Below are 26,185 nucleotides of genomic sequence, written 5' to 3'. Positions count from 1 at the left end.
GAACCTCTGAATTGAATGAAACCAAACATAGCATGAATGTTCCTTTCCTTTATGAGGTGCTGGCCAAGTGCTGTTACTTTGTAGCCAAATTTGATCTTTTTTTATATGATTTCAAAAACCCAAATAGAGTCAGGTGAGCGATACAGGCTCTTGAGAGCCTCTAGTTTATTACTCTTTTCTCAAATACATCTCTCTTATCCCTGCCAGATTTTAAGGGAATTTTATACAATAAAGATCCAACATAGATTTTTTCCCCTGCAAATTAAAAAGTAAATAAATGTCTAAATGATCAGAATGGGTCTTAACCATGTTAACGGTTTCTGTAGTTTATGATTCATGACATAATGTTCAGATTTCAATATATTTGGTCAACTGGATAATTATATTTATATATAGCAATATGATATTTTTGTAATATCAGTTTCCTGTCTAACTAATATTATTGGTATATTTCAGGATAAAAAGGAATTAAAACGTCTTTCATCTGTATATAGTAACTTCAGAAAGTTTTACTTGCCATTAGCAGCAGATAAGAAACTTTGTACAGCCTATTTTGTAGAGGAATTTCATGAAGAATATGGACCAGAATTCCATGCTGCTCTCAAAAGACTCACAGAAAACTTCCTGTCTAAGATTGAAAGCCATCTCCCAATAACAGTGCTTGAAAAAGTTTGTATTTCAAGAAACATAATTATGTATACTGTATCCATAGTTCAGTTATAAAAAAAATTATGACACACTATTCGGTATAACTGTGAATACAATCTTTCTTTCTATTCACTGTGTCAAATGAAAAATACTTTTCCTAACTTGAATATATGTACATTGTATTTATATTAGCTATAGATTCCACATGTTTATAAAAACTTTCAAAAGTAAACATCAGAAAATTGAGAATTTGTTACAGTAAAAGGAAATTTTTTGGTTTATAAATATGTTATAATTAATTTTGTATTTGTTAGTGAATGGATAAAATACGAAAGCAGATATATGATTTTAACTACTGGGTATAGTTTCATTAGCAATCATTTTATCATTTATAAGTAACTCTATATAAAAATATGTATGATAGATATTATCTCCATTTAAAATTGGTGGCCTCTGTAGTATGACTTGACCTCAGGTCAAATTTAATGTGGATACATATTTTGAAACTAGAAGACTGCAGATTTTAAAAGTTTGACTAAATATAGTATTATCAGAGACATATAATACAAGAGATTGGCAACTCTAGTAGAGTCTATATAACGGCCAATGAAATCACTTGGCCACCGGAAGTGCTTGGGATGATGATGTGACCTGGGACGAAGATGAGCAAATTCCGCCATTGTTGTAAAGCGAGACGATACGCTTAAAGATTTTTCTTATCGTTTATGTTCATTGTTTTCACAGCTAAAGCATGTAAGTATATTCAAAAGATACATTTTACTAATTCTACCAATTTGTTTATACTATAATGTGCTGAGATGATGATAATAATCAAATGCAGACTAATTTAAAGTCGGTCCATTCAGCTTCCCCTCTTTATTGCTGTAGAACCGGTCTGGTCCACCATTTTTTTTTCGTAAAACGTAGAAATTTAAAAATGTATATACATTTTTGTAGTGATTTTCTACTCCCGATTGTTATCCCGTTAAAATGAGACTATTTTCGTATAGTTTGGTCAAATAGTGTTTTCATAAAATACCATCAAAGGGGATTTTTTTTTCGCATTGATACCCAAATCCAGCTATGAACTACCATTTTTTTTTTTCATAAAACTTAGAAATTAACGAATAAATATGCAATTTAATAATCCTATATTACTTCCAAATGTTATCTTGTTAAAATAAGACCAGTTTCGTAAAGATCGATCCTATAGTGGTTTCTAAAAATTTCAGCAAAGGTGACTAATATTTTCATATTGATACCAAAAAACCTAGTCCAAATAAAATTACCAAAAACATATCTATGATGATCAAATAATTGTTAAAAAAAAACAAAATGTCAAACTGGTTTGGCACTTAAATAGCTTCATGGTGCCAAGAAATCTTTCTTTTGCATGATTAAAATTAAATAAATCTTCATTTTTCAAATATAATGACAAATTTCTTAAACTTTAATATGAATATATGTATTAAAAAGTAAATATTCAAAGATATTTCTCTTGTCATATGCTTATACATACAAACAATTGTCAACAGATTATTTGTGACATTTTGTCCTACCAAATTAGTGACTTTATGTCCTGTGGCTTTCTGTTCGTTTACCTTTTGTAAACACCTTCCCATTGGCGGATCCAGGGGGGTGTTCCAGGGGTTGGAACCCCCTTTTCTTGGACGACCAATGCATTTGAATGGGTACATGTGGTTGGAACCCCCCTTTATCTTGAGTGGGGAACCCCCTTTTTAAAATGGGTGGATCCGCCCCTGCTTCCAGGCCCTCATTGTAAACCACCTCAATACCCTCATGAGATCTACAAAATATATAGAAGCAGAGACTAAATAAAGTTTATGTCAGCAACTTACATTGTATGTTCACTGTATAACGTTTAACAATTGATAAACATATCAAATATTTGTACCTAATAGCAAGCTTGAAAGGTCTATTCATGACAAAAGAAATTTAAAATAGATTTAGCATAATAAAAACCTGCAGAATGTTATATGACATACATGTAGAAAGTAACGTTTAAAAGTAAGACAAATAGATGTTCTATAATAGGCTTCAAATTTCTTTTCAACTCTAAAATATTTTTTTTTTAATTTAGAATGCCAAAGAGGAAAAGATGTAGTAAGTTAAAAAAGGAGTTAAAAAGAAAAGTAATCCTCGGCCATGGACAGCTGTTGGTACCATTATGGAGGAGATATATGTTGCCTTTCAATCCACACTGAAGATGAAAAGGTTCATCATATGTACGTTTGAATTTGATTGTCATGCTGATTGTTTTCTAGCAACAGTGGGAGGCACAGAGCTACTGATTACACAAAATATTGAGATATTTGCAGTAAATGAGACACACAATGAACATGAAGAACCTTGCCTTTCTCCCTTTCAGACTTTATGCAATTTATTACAAGTTAGCATCACTGATACATATATCCTTAGCTGTACAGATACCGAAATTTGGATAGTTGAACTGTACCATTTCAGTTGCAAGGAAATGAGCATAAAACTCTCAGTTATCATTGACAGTAACATTATAAATGAATGTTTGATAATAAAAATATTATTTATACCTGGAATGATTTTTGTTTTCTTATATCTTGGTTTAATTATTGAAAAGGATGGAATCATATGTAGTGATAGTCTAGATATATTGTTCTGATCACCGGTCTGACTGGTCCTTTTCATTTCAGAATACTGGGATGTATGTCGTGTTTTTTTTTTACAGATGTTATTTGGTTGATTGGGAAAAAAATATAACAAAAAAAAAACAAATAGGAACAAAAAATTGTACGGCTTGTGAAATCTATTATCATGCCTTTATTATGTTTGTGCCTTTCCAAAGTAAAGAGCATCATGCCTTTATTATGTTTTTGCCTTTCCAAAGTAAAGAGCCTGTAATTCACTTGTGGTTTGTTGCTGTATACAATATTTGGATTTTTTTGTTATTATTTTGTACATAAATCGGGCCATTAGTTTTCTTGATTGAATTGTTAAACCTTTTTCATAAATAGACCTTGTATAGTTGACAGTGCAGTATGAATTTTTCTCATTGCTAAGAGCCTTATGGTTACCTAAAGTTATTAATGTCTGTGTAATTTGGTTTCTTGTGGAGAGTTAAATATCATATTGCATATATGTAGAGAAAAGAAATGTCATACACTCGCACATCAATATGTAAAAAATATGAAATATTTGCCACTGGACGTTAGGCAACCATCAATTAAATCAGCCTGATCAACAATAAAGGTAGACACATTTTCGTGCAGTTTGTATAAAGTAAAAGAAAAAGGTATTAACTAACAAATCAAGTCAAGTAGTTGTTAAACTATTTACACATATGCATGTCTGTTTCAAAACTAAAAGGAGATTTTAACTAGTCAAAAAGTATATTAAAAAGAAGGGAAACATGTACATTTCAAAACATTTAGATATCAATATGGCATTTCAACTGGTGTATGCTTTGAAGTCAACTTGCCATGTTAACAGAAGTATAGCATAGTAGAATGTTTATTCTTACAAAAATTGTTACATGAAAAGGCAGCAATACCTGCTGCTGTGAGTTTTTATCGTATATTTAGCAGTTCATTACACTTAAACTATGGTTTAATCTTCTTACATTCGAGGTGAAAAGTGAGACTTATATTGCCATTTTCTATTAAATGATCATTAAATGTAAGTCCTAAATACACAATCCGTGAAAAGGAGAAACCATAAATTAACCGACAATCACAAAAAAAACTCAATGCAAGCTCATAATGTAAATTTCGAAAAACACACTTAGAAAACAATTTACCTAATTTTTTAATGATCTATAAAAATTATGAATATAAGACAAAGTTGATCATGATTAACGGTAAATAAACAAACAAATTAAGTTTTTTTTCTACTCATTAATTAATTTTATATTTTGTATTTTTGGAAAGATTGTGGACACCTGTGGTGTAACAACTTCTTGTGTACCAGGTGTCAATTAAAACTCTTTTAAACAGGTTGTGATTTACCTGACCATCGAATAATTCAAGCCTAATATACATGTCACACTGTGAAATTATGTCTCCGACACAGGTGTATATTAAATAGAAACCCATTATGAAACTATCAAATAAAATGAACTCTGATACAATTTATTAAGTGTCAACTATTTAATATCGTTTTTTTTTATTCAATATCAAATTATGTCTCTTTTTCAATAATACAAATAATACAAATCAAAATTAAAATGACATTGAAATAAATATTTATGCATGAACTCAAATTATTTAATTAATTATGTTAAATTTTACACTGAAACAGTTAATTTATGCTTAAACATTCACCCTTACTTCGAGTACTTTTAATACTTTGATAAAGACTCTATTACCCAAAGTGATCTCGCGAGGTTTAAATGTGGCCGTGTGATATTACGGGATTTCGCCGAGTTGCCAATCTCTTGTATTATATGTCTCTGGTATTATGAAACAATTTTAAAATTTTTACTTAAAATAAAAGACCACCCACAGAACTTATAATGCAATTTATGAATTTTAATGAGGCAGATACAAGAATTTATTAACTTAAGAATTTTATACTTACAGAGGTCAAAGGTTGGGGTTTATTTGATTTTTGGAAAGATTAGAACTTGTTCTAAATCTTTACTTAGGCACTGGCCTCCCTAACAACAGGACAGGTTAGCTACTGTTACTAAATGTATTCACACTGAAATATAGTTCCCTATGGTTCTCATGTATGTGCACATGATACACATATAAACTGAAAAAACTGGGTATATTATTGGAGCAGTTCATTCAAGAATGTATGTCATTAAGGTGTGTTGATGTGCAGGCTTTTTAAAAAACATTTTGATTAGGTAACTGGGTATTGATTCAACTAGTATGATTGACAACTGTCATTATCACTAAACAATCAGAGACAAGGTGGACCTTTAATTACAATGCCCCACCTCCTAAACTGCCAATCAAATTGACCACATTACCTATCAACCTCAGTCTTACATAATTATACAGACCACTCAATATACATATAATTCTTAATACACAAGTATTTGACCTCATAATTGAATACACAAATGTGTATATTAGATGTTTAATATTTACAAGGATGATAGATTTATTTATTGCCAATTACTTTTGATCTACTTTACATAAAGTGATTCTGTAAATTATATCTGAAAGATAAATGATTAATGGATTAACAAGATCTTAAAAAAAAAATGAAATATAAATATGAATAAATAAAAGGTATTCAAGTAAGACCTATAATTTACTTGATAAATTTCCAATAATCATCTGTAATTAATCAACAATTAAATTAGTACACTTTTTATTTTATCAGGAATTGGCTTGAAACAGTTTTAAAATTTTAAAACTTTTAATTATAACAAACCATTGTTTATTAGTTTATTTCCCATCAATCATTATGTCTTTTTTAGTCATTTGAATTTTTATTAGAAGTGAATATATATTTTTGCAATCAAGAAAGAATCCACATTTCAATAAGATAAGTTTTTTAATTGGTTTACCTTGAAAAAGTACATTTTCAATGCCCTGTGTTGAAAAATACTTTTAAAAATTGATCAAAAGGCACTCTAAAACATTTAATCTTCAATGCAATATAAACTCTGTTTCAACTTACAAAATGCCCCACAACAACATTTTTCAATTTTTGTTGTCACTTTATAGTTTTAAGCTGTTGGTCCAGATTTATGTCTTACAAGATTTACTAGAAGAATTTTTGCATTTTTTTGTTTTTTTGAAACATGTTCAGAACTGGAAACATAATTTCGATAAGAATTAGATATAAACTGCAGTTTAAATAAAATTGTGCAAATTAAGAGACCCATATTATTTAATTTGAGCTCATTTTATCCTCATACTGGAAAAGCAAGTTTCCTTCTAAAGACCTGCTGTAAATGCAATTTTCAGCAATAGTGCTTTTTAATTTTCATTTTTCCCCACCATACCTTAATATGAAATAATTCAAACTACTCTTCTAATCTTTCCATGAGTGATTTCCATCACTTTGATTTTTCTTGGTTTATAAACCTCTATCCACTAAATTAAATTTCATTAGCTGATGCAATCATATCTGTTATAATAAAACAAATGAGTCAATTGTGAGTTCTAAAATGATTAAGTTGGCATAACATTTGATAAACACCCCTTTTTTCCTTTACAGTTGATGCAGTGCAGTGAAGATAAGTGTTATGAACTTCATCAAGATTCGTCATCGGCAGCTTTTGAAATTTTCCTTGATGTTATACTGACCAAATCTAAACTAAGTGAATCTGATTTGATACATATGTTGACCATGCTTGAGATCATCACAGACTGTGACAGGGTACAGCCTCTTGATCATAATGGCTTAGGTACCTCATCTGAGAGGTGATTCATCTACAAAGATGGCTTAATAACTCACGTTTGTAAATTATCTAAGGATATACTGCTTTCTATTTATATGTTTTAAACTTGAAAAGAGAACAGATACAGATTAACTGGACTTCACTAACTTCATAATATAAAAAGTAAAAACATCTGAACATCGGACAATACTCTTTTTACATGAAATGTTAATTTTAATATTTATTATATGTATTAATAATTTTTTGGTACATGTATATGAATATTCACTGATGGTAAGCAAATGGTCATATTTAAAGTTGCAGTTAGCCAAAGATGGGAGACAACTCTAGAGATATTTGTTTTCTTTCAGATTTTTGTGCAGTATAAGTTTCATTACAACCAAACCAGTGAATATTGAATACATTATGTATTTATCTGTTACAAAATACAATCCTTAACAAGGGACCACATGCTAATTTTAGAAATGTGAGAAAAAGTTTAGGACTTTCTGAACATGCTAAAGAAAGTTTGGAAAACCAATAAGTTTTTAAGATTTATGATAAAATTGACATTTTTTAACACACAATATTAACATACATGAAATAAGCCTTTCATAATGAACAGACCTTATACATTTGTACTTACAAAGCTCATGGGTAATATTGTTTGTCCCATCATAACTAGCTTTGCTTTATATTATGTGAGCAAAATGAACAAAATTATTGGATGAACAAAATTACCAGATTTTGCTTAAATCATAATGTTAAAAAGAAATGCATTTCAAAATGCTGAATAATATATATTTGAAGGTATTTTTTGCAGGACCGACAGTAGAAAATATATGGATGGAAGCAAATCTTTATTTTCCTCAAGTTCAAATAATGACAAAAACAGTATTAAAAGAAAAGGAGAAATGTTATCAGGGAAATCAGGCTCCAGTTTGTCAGACGATGTGTTTAATAGTCACTCTGCATATGAGAAAAATACAGTGTTTAATAGGAATAATAGTAACAGTAGTGTATATAATAGTCATGAAACATATAGATATAAAAATAGATTTGATGTAATAGCAGGTCATAGTAAAAATTATTCAATTGCAAACAGAAATAGTAATGAAATTCCAATGACTGATGATTTTATGGACTCTGAATATGCTGGAAATTGTAAATTATCTTCTTGTGTACATAAGCATGTTAAACAGTTAGTGGAACAGAAGTGTGATATATGTAAAGAAATAGACAAGGTTACTGGCAAAGCAAGTGCTCGGGGACAAAAAATTGTTGATATTGAATTTGTAGGTATAAAACCAATACAACAGAGTCCAACTTCTTCAAAATGGTATACAAAATTATCGCCAAGGACAAAAAAAATGAGATCTACAAAACTTCAAATGCCATCGTTAAGACTTCGGGAAAAACCTACAAATAAAAATTTAATGGGAGATTCAGACAGCCAGAATATCAAGAAGAAAAATTCAAATATTTTGAATGACATTTCTGGTGAGATAGACAGGCAGACTTTTGTGGCACAGTATTTGGATAATCTTGAACTTCCTCTAGAAATAGATAATCTTGAACACTCTACAAAAGAAAATAAATTAAAATATGATCATTCAGTCTCTCAGGAATCTTCAAACTTTCAACTTACTCAGTCTGTAGATAGTGATGTTGGACCTGGTCAGTTTATACAGGAACCAACTCAGGTGCAGTACATCTCTAGCAGTAGTGAGGAAAAGACACAGGTACTTATATACATTGTTTTAGACTTTTACTTTAATACTAATAGTGTTAATTTGAAACAAATATAAATGGTAGAAAGATTCTGATACATATATATTTAATGTAATTATTGAGCACTGTAATCTCTGTAGAAGATGTACAGTGGTAGGTTTTTGTCCATTCAATTAAATTTAATGAAAAACATCTACCTGTAAATGTAATATATCTGTTTTTCAAACACTCAAAAATGTACTTTATATTACTGTGGATATTTCTGTTTGTACAGTTGATTCTGTTTGTACAGTTGATTCTGGTTATTTACTGGTTAATCTTAATCCACCCTGTCCTGTTTGTACAGTTGATTCTGGTTATTTACTGGTTAACCTTAACCCACCCTGTTCTGTTTGTACAGTTGATTCTGGTTATTTACTGGTTAACCTGAACCCACCCTGTCCTGTTTGTACAGTTGATTCTGGTTATTTACTGGTTAACCTTGACCCACCCTGTCCTGTTTGTACAGATGATTCTGGTTATTTACTGGTTAACCTGAACCCACCCTGTCCTGTTTGTACAGTTGATTCTGGTTATTTACTGGTTAACCTTAACCCACCCTGTCCTGTTTGTACAGTTGATTCTGGTTATTTACTGGTTAACCTTGACCCACCCTGTCCTGCTTGTACAGATGATTCTGGTTATTTACTGGTTAACCTTGACCCACCCTGTCCTGTTTGTACAGATGATTCTGGTTATTTACTGGTTAACCTTAACCCACCCTGTCCTGTTTGTACAGTTGATTCTGGTTATTTACTGGTTAACCTTGACCCACCCTGTCCTGTTTGTACAGATGATTCTGGTTATTTACTTGTTAACCTGAACCCACCCTGTCCTGTTTGTACATTTGATTCTGGTTATTTACTGGTTAACCTTAACCCACCCTGTTCTGTTTGTACATTTGATTCTGGTTATTTACTGGTTAACCTTAACCCACCCTGTCCTGTTTGTACAGTTGATTCTGGTTATTTACTGGTTAACCTGAACCCACCCTGTCCTGTTTGTACAGATGATTCTGGTTATTTACTGGTTAACCTGAACCCACCCTGTCCTGTTTGTACAGTTGATTCTGGTTATTTACTGGTTAACCTTAACCCACCCTGTCCTGTTTGTACAGTTGATTCTGGTTATTTACTGGTTAACCTGAACCCACCCTGTCCTGTTTGTACAGTTGATTCTGGTTATTTACTGGTTAACCTGAACCCACCCTGTCCTGTTTGTACAGTTGATTCTGGTTATTTACTGGTTAACATTAACCCACCCTGTCCTGTTTGTACAGATGATTCTGGTTATTTACTGGTTAACCTTAACCCACCCTGTCCTGTTTGTACAGATGATTCTGGTTATTTACTGGTTAACCTTAACCCACCCTGTCCTGTTTGTACAGTTGATTCTGGTTATTTACTGGTTAACCTTAACCCACCCTGTCCTGTTTGTACAGATGATTCTGGTTATTTACTGGTTAACCTTAACCCACCCTGTCCTGTTTGTACAGTTGATTCTGGTTATTTACTGGTTAACCTTAACCTACCCTGTCCTGTTTGTACAGTTGATTCTGGTTATTTACTGGTTAACCTTAACCCACCCTGTCCTGTTTGTACAGTTGATTCTGGTTATTTACTGGTTAACCTTAACCCACCTGTCCTGTTTGTACAGTTGATTCTGGTTATTTACTTGTTAATTTGAACCCACCCTGTCCTGTTTGTACAGATGATTCTGGTTGTACAGTTGATTCTGGTTATTTACTGGTTAACCTGAACCCACCCTGTCCTGTTTGTACAGTTGATTCTGGTTATTTACTGGTTAACCTGAACCCACCCTGTCCTGTTTGTACAGTTGATTCTGGTTATTTACTGGTTAACCTTAACCCACCCTGTCCTGTTTGTATGTTTGTACAGATGATTCTGGTTGTACAGTTGATTCTGGTTATTTACTGGTTAACCTGAACCCACCCTGTCCTGTTTGTACAGATGATTCTGGTTGTTTACTGGTTAACCTTAACCCACCCTGTCCTGTTTGTACAGATGATTCTGGTTATTTACTGGTTAACCTGAACCCACCCTGTCCTGTTTGACAAAGAAAATTAGAATTAAACCAGTGGCGGATCCAGAACTTTTCCTAAAGGGGGGCGGAGGCGGACTGACCTAAAGGGGGTGGGGCTGCTCCAGTCATGCTTCAATGATTCCCTATATTATCAACCAAATTTTTCCCACGAAACTGCCCCCCCCCCCCCCCCCCCCCTGGATCTGCCTATGTAAACTCCAGTTAATAAATTCTCTTTATTTTCCACTCACTTAACATGGTTGGAGTGGGTTAAATAGTATTTCATCCATTCATTTGTGTATTTAGGTGTTTGTTTAGTTTTCTTGTAATGACTATCTGGATCTTAAAAGCAACTACAAGCATCTGCATTCAGAATTAATATATAATTGTATATGACTATATGTCAATGTTCAACTGTTGGGAATGTCAGAAATGTCCATGTTAATGTTAAGTCATCTCAAAGTACATGTGTGCACCAATGACATTGATTAAATTTTGTGAAATTATCTAGATCTAACCAACTAAAAGTTGCAGAAATTGAAACAATTTAGTAATTCTCCAGTCATCACAGTCGAATTGGAGAGGCTCAAAAATTAACAACTTCTATCATTATATGTAATATCATACAGAAAAATGCAAGAATACATTAAATAAGTTGATAAAAAGGTGTCAATTCCCCAAGCACCTTTGTTTAGTACAGCGAAAATTTTAAAATAGACCTTCTGTTGTTGTCTTCTCTATGGTTGGGTTGTTGTCTCTTTGACACATTCCCCATTTCCATTCTCAATTTTATGATAGATGGTTACCCCATTTTGAGAGTACCTTACTGCATAGGTATTATAAATGTTTTAATGGAGAGGCATTTATGACATTCAGATAAAATATTGAAGTACAATACTGTTGATTATACAATAGAAAGATGTGGTTAGATTTCCAATGAGACAACTCTCTACCACAGACCGAGTGACAAAGAGGTTAACAAAAGTTTTTCAGAACTATATGCATCCTACAGTTTTCAACAATGAACAAAACCCATACTGCATAGTCAACAGAGATACCCCAAAATGACAAATGTAAAACAATTCAAATGAGAAAAATACCAGCCTGATTTATGTATACATGCAACAATGAACAAAAAACAAATATGATATATACAGCAACAAGATATCAAGCAGCAATTGTTTGCATAGAATAAATAATATTTATTACACAGACATGTACATCTGTACACTAAAGGTGTGGTACATGTAACAATAGTGACTTGAATCTTGCTGTAGACTGCTATATTTTTTTTTAAATTACAGAATGGTATAGTTATGGAAGCTACTGAATATGAAAACATTGGTATGTTCTATGTTCTTCTAGTGTAAATTCAGAAATTATTGCAATGTTTTTATTGTTGTGAAAAATGCAACAGGGATATAATCACTATAATTTAAACTCGCATTTTGAAATTTTTTATATGAATTAAACAGGATTTTTCTCAATATAAAAAAAAAATTAAATTGCATTTTGGCCTAAAAATGACAAAAATTGCAATAATAAATGCCCACAATAATTTCTGAATTTATAGTTCTTGCAAAGAGGGGTGGGAGTATAATGATAACCATGCTCTGAAGGAGGGTGGTATCCTGGTGATTTTGTAACAATGCTTAATGTGAACAACATTTAGCAATAAGAGAACCTCCTTTTCAGTATGGGAACATAACAATTTGTCTACATACATATACTGTGACATGTCTTTCTACTGACTATCAGACTCAAGTTTTGAGCTAGTTTGTACAAATCACTGCAAATTCTGTGTACAAATCAGGCTCAGTGTATCAATATAATAAAGCACAGTAAATTTAATTTCATTGTTATTGAATTGTCCTAAACATACATGTACTACATGCAGCAGGATGTTAAACATCCACCAATCAGCAGATGAAGAATAAATTTTGGCTTTATAATGAGTCATAGTGAACTTGTACATGTCTGTTATTAAAAGTGAGTCTAAAATTAATATACAAGGGGAATTAACTGTTATTTATAAATGACTACTAGGCATTTCATTAGTGTTGGCTCAGTCAATTACCTCCCTGAATGAGCATTGAGCTGCAGCTGATATTTTGTTCCATGATTATGCAACACAAACAGTAGCTGAAATGGAAGTCATTTTTCTGACTTTGAAAAAAAAAAACACATTGGTTTGGGCCATTTTTAGCATCATTTTGTATCTGACGTTGTCTTTTGACTTTTACAAAAATCTTCTCTGAAACTACTGTCAGTGGAAATTTTAACCATATTTGACCACAATCATCATTGGGGTACACATTAAAAATATGTGTCTAATGATCGCACCTGCCAATTTAAGATAGCCGACATAGATTTTACAAAACAGGTGTAAAATGTCTTGTTTTGTTTATTACTTTGAAAACATTACACATAGAGCAAATCTTACTGGAGTAAAAAAGTGCATAATTTAGAGCTCTACCAATTGTTTATATACACCAAAACATTCCGATGACTTCTTACAGGAGTAATTGCCTTAATGACAAATACATTTTAATGGCCCCGCAACGAAGTTTATAGTTTTACCATTGTCCCTAATTCCGTCTGTCCGTCATTCCGTCATTCTGCAACAAACCATTATACAGAGTTTTTTTCTAAACACCTTCAGATATTGGGCTGATTTTTAATATGTGAGTTAACCATGATGAGTTACAGATCAAGTTTGTACAGTTGATTCTGGTTGTTTACTGGTTAACCTTAACCCACCCTGTCCTGTTTGTACAGTTGATTCTGGTTATTTACTGGTTAACCTTAACCCACCCTGTCCAGTTTGTACAGTTGATTCTGGTTGTTTACTGGTTAACCTTAACCCACCCTGTCCTGTTTGTACAGTTGATTCTGGTTATTTACTGGTTAACCTTAACCCACCCTGTCCTGTTTGTACAGTTGATTCTGGTTGTTTACTGGTTAACCTTAACCCACCCTGTCCTGTTTGTACAGTTGATTCTGGTTGTTTACTGGTTAACCATTATATAGAGTTTTTTTCTAAACACCTTCAGATATTGGGCTGATTTTTGGTATGTGAGTTAACCATGATGAGTTACAGATCAAGTTTAAGTTTCGTTCCGCTCCACTAATTTTTGCAGAAATTACGGGCTTTGGACTTTGAGAAATTGTTGAAAATCACAGTTATACGGACTTTTTTTTCCTAAACGCCTTCAGATATTTGGCTGATTTTCGGTATGTGAGTTAACTATGATGAGTTACAGATCAAGCTTAAGTTTCGTTTCGCTCCACCAATTTTTGCCGAAATTACGGGCTTTGGACTTTGAGAAATTGTTGAAAATCACAGTTATACAGACTTTTTATCTAAACGCTTTCAGACATTGGGCTAATTTTAGGTATGTGAGTTAACCATGATGAGTTACAGATCATGTTTAAGTTTCGTTCTGCTCCACTAATTTTTGCCGAAATACCAGGCTTTGGACTTTGAGAAATTGTTGAAAATCACAGTTATACAGACTTTTTTTTCTAAACGCCTTCAGATATTGGGCTGATTTTTGGTATGTGAGTTAACCATGATGATTTATAGGTCAAGCTTAAGTTTCCTTCCGCTCCGCTAATTTCCGCTGAAATTACGGGCTTTGGACTTTGATAAATTATTGAAAATCAGTTATACGGATTTTTTCTCTATTCCCCTCCAGATTTTGAGCTGTTATTTGATATGTGAGGCTACCATCATGTTTGTGTCCACATGTGTTTATATTGAAATTGCAGATTTTTCAACTTTTTGGGACGGGGCCATTCGTGTCGCTTTGACACATCTAGATTTTTTAATATTTGCCTTTTATCTTGAAAACTATATAAATAAAAAGAAACTTCAAAACACAAAAATGATCAGCAATCTGACAAGTTCTACAAATAAATTTAGATTGTCTTATCACCAGTTGACTCTTAATAAAGGGTTGTTGCCCTTTGATGACTATTTTTATACGACCGCAAAAAAATATTTCGCATTCATACAATGGTATGATGTTGTCTGCGTCGTCGGAAGACACATTTGGTGTCCAGACAGTAACTTTAGTTTAAGTGAATGGATATCTATGAAATTTTATAGGAAGGTTGGGATTGATTTTTGGGATGATGGTTTAAACCGTTTTGGAATTAGGGGCCCAAAACAAGCATTTTTCTACTTTCAGGATATCAACTTGTGTATACCCGTAAGTATTTCAATTGCTCTGAAATTGTACCACAATGTTTTTTACCACAGGTGGAGGTTTGGATTGATTTTGGGGGTTATGGTCCCAACGGTTTAGGAATTTGAGGCCAAAAAAAGGGGCCATTATTGCATTTTTGTAGTTTCCAGTCAATAACTTTGCAGTCGTATAGGTATCACGCCGTCGTCAGCATTGTCCAAAAACAGATGGTTTTCGAATAATAACTTTAGTATAATTAAAAATACTACTAAGGGATGGTTAGGATTGGTTTTGGGGGGTTATGACTCAAACCATATATGAATTAGGGGCATAAAAGGGTAAAAACAAGTTGTTTTTTTTTGTTAAAGGACAGTTATGACAATTTGAAAGTAGTGTAAGGGAGGTAATCAAAAAGTAATATTTGAACTACTTCACACTACATTTAAATTATTAATGTATTTGAAATTTGCAGTCATATAAAAATTGGTAAAAATAGTCATCAAAGGGCAACACCCTTTATTAAGAGTCAACTGATGATAAGACAATCTAAATTTATTTGTATCACGCTAAAGTGCGATGGCTGTTTGTTCGCTAAAGTACGATGGTTTACCACGCAAAAGTGCGATGGACCAAAAGGGTAATGTTAAAGGGCTAAAAACTTTAAAGATCACGGATGTATAATAAAAAGTCTTTTTTCAAAAGCTAATAGGTTAAGGTTTTATAACATATGTGATTTAAATGGTAGTTTAGGTATGACAAAAATCAATATAATTTTATCCTGTATATGATAAAAAAAAATTAAATTCGGGCGTATCAAATATTTGGATAATTGATTTAGTTTGCCGTTCACACAGTCTATCACTTATGTGAATATCTCCCCTGAAAGTCGTCATTGTAAATTACAAATACAAATCCTTTCTGGTGAAACATTTATTTGTTTAAAAATTTCTTAATTTAAATGAGAGAGAAATGCAATGTTCTCCAAGCTTTCTTTTTTTTTTCGCAGCGAGGACAAATACAGGTTGTATTTTCCTACAATGTACAAACTATTTTTTTTAGTGGACAATTTATGATTAACGCATGAAAACATATACCTTTATTTTGCCTCAGCCGACAAAGCACAAAAATGTTTAAATTGAGTAAGTCATGGACATTTGGTTTAAAGTTGTTAATCAAATATTCTACATTTATCTTTCGGCATGTTCATTTATTTGTTTGTATAAAGGACAGTTCACGTCATAATCCATACTTACCTTTATTACGTCTATACTTTTGCGGACAATTGCACTTTAGCGTGTGTAGGCATCGCACTTTAGCGTAGACCATCGCACTTTAGCGTAACCATCGTACTTTAGCGTCCCCATCGCACTTTAGAGTCCTACATATATAACTTCAGTAATAATAATCTCCATTGGAAATTTGCCAATAACTTTAGTATAATTGGAAATTTGCCAATAATTTTAGCTTAATTGGAATTTGTCACAAGTTTCCACACCACAAAAGGATGGTTAAGATTGGAGTTGTGGAGTTATGACTCGAAAAGCAAAAAAAATAAAATTGTTTAGTTTATTAGACCACATTCATTCTCTGTCAGAAACCTATGCTGTGTCAACTAGTTAATCACAATCCAAATTTAGAGCTGTATCAAGCTTGAATGTAGTGTCCATACTTGCCCCAACTGTTCAGGGTTCGACCTCTGCACTTTGCCTTATTCGTGTCATAAGATTAAAATTATGATAGCAATTAAAATCATAATAGTTAAATAGCTAGACAATTTAAATCACAATAAAGATATCTAGTAACAAGTGTTATTTGGAGAGACGGTTAGTATGCTATCATTCTTTATAGGAGTTATTGCCCTTGAATAATGATATTTTATTGAAAACCCATTTGTGTTTTTTGGTCAAAAAAAACTAAAGAAGATAGAGGGAAACTAAACAGACTAAATGATAAGTACTACAAAATCAACAAAACATAGATTTTTTGTGATGCATTCCTTTCTTGTCTGCAATGTTGGTGAGTGTCCTTTGTTGAATGTTCACATAGACCAAGATGAGTGTCACAAGCTCTTTGTAGCCTCTAGTTTTAATAAGCTTCCAAGATGAAATTTTAAGCTCACTTGGCCCAAAGGGCCAAGTGAGCTTTTCCCATCACATCACATCACGTCGGCGTCGTCCGGCGTCGTTAACTTTTACAAAAATCTTCTCCTCTGAAACTACTTGGCCAAATTAAACCAAACTTGGCCACAATCATCATTGGGGTGTTTAGTTTAAAAAATGTGTCGGGTGACCAGGCCAACCAACCAAGATGGCCACCATGCCTAAAAATAGAACATAGGGGTAAAATGCAGTTTTTGGCTTATAACTCAAAAACCAAAGCATTTAGAGCAAATCTGACATGAGAAAAATTGTTTATCAGGTAAATATCTATCTACCCTGAAATTTTCAGATGAATCGGACAACCTGTTGTTGGATTGCTGTCCCTGAATTGGTAATTTTAAGGAAATTTTACTGTTTTTGGTTATTATCTTGAATAGTATTATAGATAGAGATAAACTGTAAACAGCAACAATGTTCAGCAAAGTAAGATTTACAAATAAGTCAACATGACCAAAATGGTCAATTGACCCCCTAAGGAGTTATTGTCCTTTATAGGCAATTTTTGTAAATTTTTACTAACATTTTCCACTGAAACTACTGGGCCAAGTTCATTATAGATAGAGATAATAAGCAGCAAGAATGTTCAGTAAAGTAAGATGTACAAACACATCACCATCACCAAAACACAATTTTGTCATGAATCCATCAGCTTCCTTTGTTAAATATTCACATAGACTAAGGTGAGCGACACAGGCTCTTTAGAACCTCTAGTTAGTTTCTAATAGCCTTGATTACAGATTTCTTTATATTTAGATACTTTCCCAATTTGGTCTCTTATTTATTTTTTTATTATAATTTATTGTGCATTCCTAAATTTCCTTTCATACACATAAATCCAGTACAATGTGTCTTCCTTGATTTGCATAACAACACATTATCATTAAAATTATAAGAATAATGGCAACAAATGCAAAAGCTTGAAATACACTTTATAATGTTATTTATGTTGCTGTTGTCAAACTCTACTAAACAATTTGATTCTTAATTTACACAGCCCCCTGAGCCGCAGGGCACATTTCCCAACAGTGTAGTAACCTTGTATTGATTTAGTTATATCTAAACATTGTGTGTCAAGATTAAAAATTGACAGAAATGTCAGTTATCAAACACATTTATTCATTTAAATTTTCAAATTTTGCCAAAACAAAGATTTGTAAAGTTAGACAATTCTATTCCAGAGACATATACATGCACAGTAGAATACTCATTACAACTAGTTTTCTCAGATGAAAAAAACAGTGAAGTTTAAGGTTTTACAGGTGTTTTTGCCCTCTTTGAATGTTTGAATGTAAAATAGCAGAACAAAGTTCAAAGTTCTTTATTTTCCAATTAAGGGCCCCTGACGGGACATAATGACAATACACAATACATTCTGATTCTTAACACATAAACATATAATGAAGATAAAGTTAAAATTATAATTCACATGAAGAGGATGAGATAATATCATAGAATATATATAATCATATAAAATATCACAACATAAAACAATTGTTATTGGTATTATTTATAAGTTATTTTAGTTCTTTCAAAGTTTCAAATCTTTGATTTTTCTACTATGCCAGAGTGCCAGTAAAAATAGTTTAATAATTTATTAATTCACCATATTAAATTGAACACAGTTTAGGTTTATAATACATTCAGTAAAAGTGAATTTTCATTTACATTTTTGTGATTTTTACAAAGTCTGATTTTTTTTGGCTTAGTTACAATTTTTTTTTAAATTATAAATTAAAAAGGATAATTCAGAAATAGTATTATTTATATAAAACATTAAAGTATATATAAGAGCAATACCTGTATTTTATTTCACAGTTCTATGAATTTGATTACCGTCTTTTCACATAATCAAGAACATATATTGTTAGATATAGATATACTGTTTCCAGGCATAATTATAAAGTTTTTTATCTGAATAATTTATATTCAGTGTGTTACTTTTCTTGGTAACCTAATGATTTATTTTTAATGTATACTTCATTTAGGATGAACCAGTCATATCATTTTTCGTTTATACTTCATTTCAATATTTTGACTGTTTATTTTTGTTTGGGTATTTAGCTATATTCAATCAATAAAGGGAGATAACACACACAAATTAAAGGCGGCACACATTGTTTACATTTCCCATGAAGACAAAGGAGCATAGTTTGCATTTGCAAGCGTAAATTTGGGAACTCCGAAGATAATCTAAAGAAGCTCTGAATACCGATTTTCCTTTTAACATAGATTACTAGGTATGCAATCATTTGAATTCTCTCCAATTAACTTTTTGAAACGTGCGCTAAAGACTTAAAGAGCATATGATTATATAATTAAAATATGTTTAATTTTTGTGATTGACATACATCTATGGATCTTCTATACAACTCATGTAACTTTTAAAAAAGATGCAATCTTGTTATATAAGGTTTAATACTCTATCTGTAAATGTATCTGTATATATTCTGCCATTCTTGTTTCCTTCAGTACGAAGTTATAATAGCCAATCCCCAATAGAATTATAAAAAAAGTATGTACAGTGTAACACTATACAAGTATGTCAATATACAAAATATTCCTTCACCAGTATCACATTAAGTCATACTTGCAATTTTTCTTTTTAAATAATAATTTACAGGCCACACACAACAGGACTATCTTTTAAAGCTTTGTAATTAATATGTAAGGTTTGTAAACTTGTTGATCCACATTGTGCCTACAGCATGTAATTACCAATTAAACAACAAATGTCATTTAATTTAATCATATATTAAAGATTACTCACTTGTCACATTTATTTAACTTGAGTTATATATATTGAATACAATAAATAATCTTGCATATCTTGTTTCTTTCAGAGATTTTGACCTGTGAGTCCACACCCTGTCCAAGATCTCCATCTAATATAGATATTATTGACAGTATGTCAGATGCTAGTTTTGATGATGAGTTTTTGGTCCCTACCTCAGACCTAGATGAAATTGATGTAAGTGTTATTTTATAAAATTTCTGTTGTTATATATATTCCTATCTGCATTATAATTAAGATTTATGACAAATGGGTAAATTTAAAAAAAAATGGATTTAGAACAAACTCCCAATTCACCACCCAAAATTTTATATTTTTAATGAACATAAGTTGGAACTTTTTGGTAACAGATTTATAAAGTAAGATAATGATAAGAGAGATGCTGTTTTGAGAATTGTGAAGAAAGTAAAGTTTTGACTTTTGCTGTGATAATTAAAAGTTTATGATACTGTTTTTTTTTCTTCTCAGTTAGATGACATTTATAACTTTGAGGAGGACAGACTTTCACCTGTAAGTAAAGACTTAGCAGTACCAGAAATCTCTTCTCACGCCAGACACCCTGACATTAAACTCTGCATTATAAAGCTGTATAGAAAGAAGGTTGGTATGAACAAAAATCTGCAAAGTGTGTTGGGATAAGTTCCTTATCATTTAATGTGAAAAATGCTTTATTTTTGATGCAGAAAAGATTGTATATATGTTCTGTTTTGTTGTGATAATGAGATGGTTTGGGTGTTCAATTATATTTTATCAAAAAGTAAAAAATCTCTCTGTAGAAACATGGAAATCATGCATGTATTATATGAAGCTCAGAAATCTACCAAATGATATGGACAACCCCAACTACTAGCAAAATATCTGTCAAAAGCTAAATTAAAGCTGGTCATTGTTCAGTAAAAAAAGAAGTATAAACTGAAAACTGGAAAAAATATCATTTTGGATGACTTAAGATGTTACATGTTTGTGCTTTAGCTTTCAAAACTCAGCATTATTTTTACCTAGTCCTTAAAACTCCTTAGAACATCTTCACCTTTTCCTTTCATTAATCTAGAGAAAAGGGTATTATTTCATGTATATTCAATTCACATGATGTGCTAACACAAATATGTTTTGTTTCAGGGTCTTGATGTCAAACTCAAAGATAAAAGAAAAAAGAAAGTATTCCATGTTTACTCATAAGACTAGTCGTATTCTTAACACGAAAACTAAATGATACACAGCTGGGGTATAAGATGAATCAACTACAGTAACAGGTCTCACATCAACCAATCTATGAAGTACATTGTACCTGGCATATGTGCATATTCAGATACCAAATCCTCTGTAAATTGATCGAGATGAAAGGTTGCAAATTTTCACAGACACAAGTTTTACTGTACTATGAACCAGTGATTTTTTTTCTGTTAAGCATTTGAAGTAAATTTAAGCTGACACAGACTAACCAATATAGCTTAGGATAAAATGTGTTTAAATTGTCACATCACTGATACAAAAACGATACAATACCTTTTGCATGGGAGAGATTTGACAGTTTTAAGTGAAAATTCCATTCCTAGTTCTTGATATTGACATTTTGCATTGTTTTATATTTTTTTTTCATACACTCTATTTTGATTCAGTTTTATTCCAAGTAGATCTCTACATCATACATATGATCTCATTACAGTACAAACATTGATTTACTAATTTCGGTAAACAGTCAGTAATTATTTTATACTGTTGATTCATTATTAAGTTGGATTCCAATTTTCATTGGTTTTGTGGGTACAGGTAAACCATGAATTCAAATGTTCAATAAATTGATAAATTTTATTTAGGGCTTTGTATGCAAAGATTGGCAAAAACATGAAATCAAATATCCACAAAAATGCAAATTATTTCATTGAAAATAACATAAGTTGAGCATGGTGTAATCCTGTTTATCGGTAATTCGTATATTTTCCCTTTGATCTTACTGCCTAATATTTTCGAGTATCAACGTACTGGCTGTATCACTGAAAATATTAGGCAATACATTGTGTGACGTCATAATTACCGATAAACAGAATAATAGGTAGTTTCGTTTTTGATACTGACTATATCATGTGGAATATCTTAACTCGCCCTAAGGGGCTCATCTAGATATTCCACATGATATAGTCAGTATCAAAAACGAAACAACCTATTATTCTATATGTATGAATCTTATCTGTTCCTTTACAAATGCATTATATAGACAAAGGAAGATCAAACCATTTATTAATTTCATCTTTGCATGCTAAATACAATACAATATTTATTTTAATGTATGTTCCCAATTACTTTATACTTTATGGTTTATAGACAAAATTTTCTCAAAAGGAGGAAAAAATTAGGGGAAAAGGAAGGGGGGGGGGGCAATATTTTTCACATATCCAAACGGGTAGTTTTATCAGAGTTAAGTTACATGTTTTACGTAGTTTTTAGTTAGATATTTATTAAAATTTATTTTATATATTAGATCTTGTGTATTATTTATTATTTGAATTAATTTATAGCAAAATGTATGTATCAGTTTCTATAAAGAGTATATAGAAATCAATAAAACTAAAATTTGAATTTTATTCACTTATTATGCACATGTTGAGAACCTAAAATGTAATAACATAATAATGGTGATATCCATTAAAGTTAAATTGACTTTAGGGTCCATATGGTGTTCAACTTCAACAAATTGAACATAATGTCGCAGGATAATCAAAAGCTAGTGTAATCTTATCTGTTTTGAAGCTCAGTATGTCATGTCATGTGTGTATGACTAAATTTTAAAGATGATTATATGTCATTCATGGGCATTATGTTTTCTGGTCTGTTCGTCTGTCCCTCTCGCTTCAGGTTAAAATTTTTGGTCAAGGTAGTTTTTGATGAAGTTGAAGTCCAATCAACTTGAAACTTAGTACACATGTGTCCTATGATATTTTTTTCTAGTTATAATGCTAATTAGAGATATTACCCCATGAAAGTGTGGATTGGGCATCCCTGTACTATGGACACATTCTCGTTTATTAAAATGTCATTAAAAAGTGGCAATGTTGTGGGACACTTGTCCTGCCCAATTCTCTTGAATGATATCTATGCTGCAGGAAACCAATTGTATACAAATTGCTGTCAGTCAGTCTTAAAAAAAAATACCAAGAGAAGGGGGAATCAAAAGTGCCATGATGCATCTATCATTGATGGGGTAAGTAATAACTGTCAAGCTGCCATATTACCTACTGCTGAAATGAACATACAAGATCGGATGCTTCTAAAATTGGATGTTAGTCTCTCTTTAAATATTTGCATATCATTACACAATCTATTTGTTGATTAGAGAGATGATGGTGCATTGTTCAATTGAGTGCTAATGTTTAACACCACTTTCATAGTTTTTGGTTATACTGTTTTTTTTTTGGCGCATTGTTCAATTGATTGCTAATGTTTAACACCACTTTCATAGTTCTTGGTTATACTGTTTTTTGTTCCATGTCGGAAAAAAAAGATCAAACCACTGATTATTGACAGGAAAACTGTTAATCATAGTCAATTAATTAAAATAGGATGAGGTATTAGCACATGCTGGATTAGAACTCACAAACTCACTGTTGACAGGCATGTAGATGAACAACTTATAGATACGAAGATATGGTGTGATTGCCAATGAGACAACTCTTCACAAGAGACCAAATGACACAGACATTAGCAACTATAAGTCACCGTACTGCCTTCAACAATGAGCAAAACCCATACCGCATTTTATTTGTACAAAAAATGAACGACAAACAAATATGTATCACAGCCCTGGACTATAGCGGGCCCGAAAATTATTCTACAAACTTTTTTTTCAATATTTATATTGGAACAATACCAATTTTTGTTTAAAAGAGAAAAAGAGCGTCAACCACCTTAATTTTCGCTGGTTGCTGTCTCATTGACGTTCACCCACACCACCATTTTATATATGCACTATAGATATTGTAGACATGAGAAATCTTCATAATCATAGTCTGTGACATGCCCTATTTAAAATTGACAGTTTTATTGCTCATTTCCGCGTTCCACTTGGTTATACTTAAACTTCTAGAGCATTATTTAAAAGCAGAACAAATTTGACTATTTAGGTCTACCATTAAGTAAGACATTCAAAACTTTCGTGCTTTTTTGTGTCGCCTGTGACGAATTAAAGGCAATATATAGCGATCCTTAAATTCGTATTCTTCGTGGCCAACATTTAGGTCAATATGTGGTTTAATTTTGTTTTTAAAGACAACTTTGTCAAACTTTTTCACGGAATTGTTAGAAGCTTCATTATGCCATAGGAATGATATAATGATGTAATAGTCCCAGTTCGAAGTCCAGTAATAACATCGGAGAAAATATCTGGTTATTTTATCGCTTCACTTTTCTATATTTTACCAATAAATAGATATTGGGTTATAGTAGATAATGTAACCAAGGCGTTATGGTCTCTTGATTGACTGCTCAGAATATATAGCTTTAACCAAGAGGTAATCTCTACCCTATCCGTAGTGCAATGAAGCCAACATTAGTAAGACACTAGAATTGCTCATTCCAAGTAATGTATAAATGTTATAACTTTAGATACTAAAGTTACGTAAACAATGAGTAAAACAATACTTGACCAAGAGAAATATTTAATTCAAAATAACAATACTAGTAGTCGCAGATGAATCTCTGATGTACAAATGCACTAAACTACCAATACATTGCTTTAATTGTCCGTTTCGTTAATCCAAACAACAAAAAATAAAAAATAAACTATTTATTATTCATGGATTAGTTATTTTGTATCAGCATTTCGATCGTATTTTCGACCAGCCATCTTAACTATTCATCGATGGTCATATGAACCGATATAGAGACATATCGTTCAGTGTATGTTCATTTGTGTTACAACGTCTTTTGATTGAGTTCAGCCATTCCGTTTGATATTTTATAGTGTGTCTTTCTATGTTGGGATGTTACACTATTGTTTCTGATAAGGGTGAAGGTTTGGTACAACGAAAACGTTTAAACCCGCTGCAATTATTTGAACCTGTCCTAAGTCATGAATTTGATGTTCAGTAGTTGTCGTTTGTTGATATGGTTCATAAGTGTTTCTCATTTCTCTTTTTTTTTTTTTTTTTATATCCACCTACGATAGTAGAGGGGCATCATGTTTTCTGGTCTGTGCGTCCGTTCGTTCGTTCGTCCGTCTGTCCCGCTTCAGGTTAAAGTTTTTGATGAAGTTGAAGTCCAATCAACTTGAAACTTAGTACACATGTTATCTATGATGTGATCTTTCTAATTAAAATGCCAAATTAGAGTATAGACCCCAATTTAACGGTCAACTGAACATATGAAATGATGGTGCGAGTGGGGCATCCGTGGACTATGGACACATTCTGGCTTTTTATAGTTTGAACCGTCGGTTTTCCCGATTGAATGGTTTTACACTAGTAATTTTTTAGGACCCTTTATATAGCTTGCTGTTCGGTGTGAGCCAAGGCTCTGTGTTGAAGACAGTACCTTGACCTTCACTAGTAATGGATTACTTTTATAAATTGTGACTTGAGTGGATGGTTGTCTCATTGACACTTATACCACATCTCCTATATACAGTAACTAATAAATAAAAAAAAAATAATAATAAGACAAACATGTGCAATCGTATATTATATCATCTGTTATAAAATATAGATTTAAATATTTTTAAGGTTTTTGTGGCTTTTTATGGTCATTCTCATTTTAATATATGATTATATTTATTTATAAGAAGATGTGGTTTGAGTGCCAACGAGACAACTTTCCAAATATTTGATATTTACGGCTCCTCTTTTTTTACAGAACCAAATATTAAGAAAAATTCTGCATCCCTCGCTTTCTCTGTAATGTCATTATTAAATCGACAAAAATCTGATGATAGTTTAACAGGCGGAAACCAGTTGAAATAGAACAAAAGAATCGAAGATCTTTGTTAGAGATGGCAATAAATGCTAACTGTAATGTTTACTATAGTAACAAACATTGAAAAGTTAATAGAAACAAATAAAACGAAATTTTTCTTCTCAATTACGAAGTGTTTTATTTTAAAAACATATTTGGATAATTTTTCTATTAATCTATCTATAACATATTAATGCAAAACAATTAGATATCAAGTCGACGACAGGGGTATCTAACAAGTTGGATGTAGAAAATGCATAACCTCCATTTTTTTTTTTTTTTTTTTTTTGCCACGGACGGAGAA

The 26,185-nt window shown here is 31.8% G+C and overlaps 1 protein-coding gene across 5 annotated transcripts in view; it reads left to right on the top strand.

Moving 5' to 3' along the window:
• Nucleotides 1-26,185, top strand: part of LOC143078934 (uncharacterized) — a 134,321-nt gene that overhangs the window by 10,482 nt on the left and 97,654 nt on the right. For 4 of the 5 annotated variants that reach the window (XM_076254008.1, XM_076254007.1, XM_076254011.1 and 1 more), the window contains 7 exons: nucleotides 457-669; nucleotides 6,823-7,028; nucleotides 7,809-8,727; nucleotides 12,103-12,142; nucleotides 19,988-20,115; nucleotides 20,407-20,538; nucleotides 21,058-22,515. In XM_076254008.1, coding sequence (XP_076110123.1) covers nucleotides 457-669; nucleotides 6,823-7,028; nucleotides 7,809-8,727; nucleotides 12,103-12,142; nucleotides 19,988-20,115; nucleotides 20,407-20,538; nucleotides 21,058-21,117 — 1,698 coding nt within the window. In that variant the 3' untranslated portion in view covers nucleotides 21,118-22,515. Of the gene's footprint in view, nucleotides 1-456; nucleotides 670-6,822; nucleotides 7,029-7,808; nucleotides 8,728-12,102; nucleotides 12,143-19,987; nucleotides 20,116-20,406; nucleotides 20,539-21,057; nucleotides 22,516-26,185 lie in introns of those variants that run through there. The other variant, XM_076254009.1, reaches the window with a different exon arrangement.

The sequence above is a fragment of the Mytilus galloprovincialis genome, chromosome 6, assembly GCF_965363235.1.
Source record: "Mytilus galloprovincialis chromosome 6, xbMytGall1.hap1.1, whole genome shotgun sequence".
NCBI classification, from domain to species: domain Eukaryota; kingdom Metazoa; phylum Mollusca; class Bivalvia; order Mytilida; family Mytilidae; genus Mytilus; species Mytilus galloprovincialis.
The sequence above is the reverse complement of the archived record's forward strand: the minus strand, read 5'-3'. Positions and strand labels throughout refer to the sequence as shown.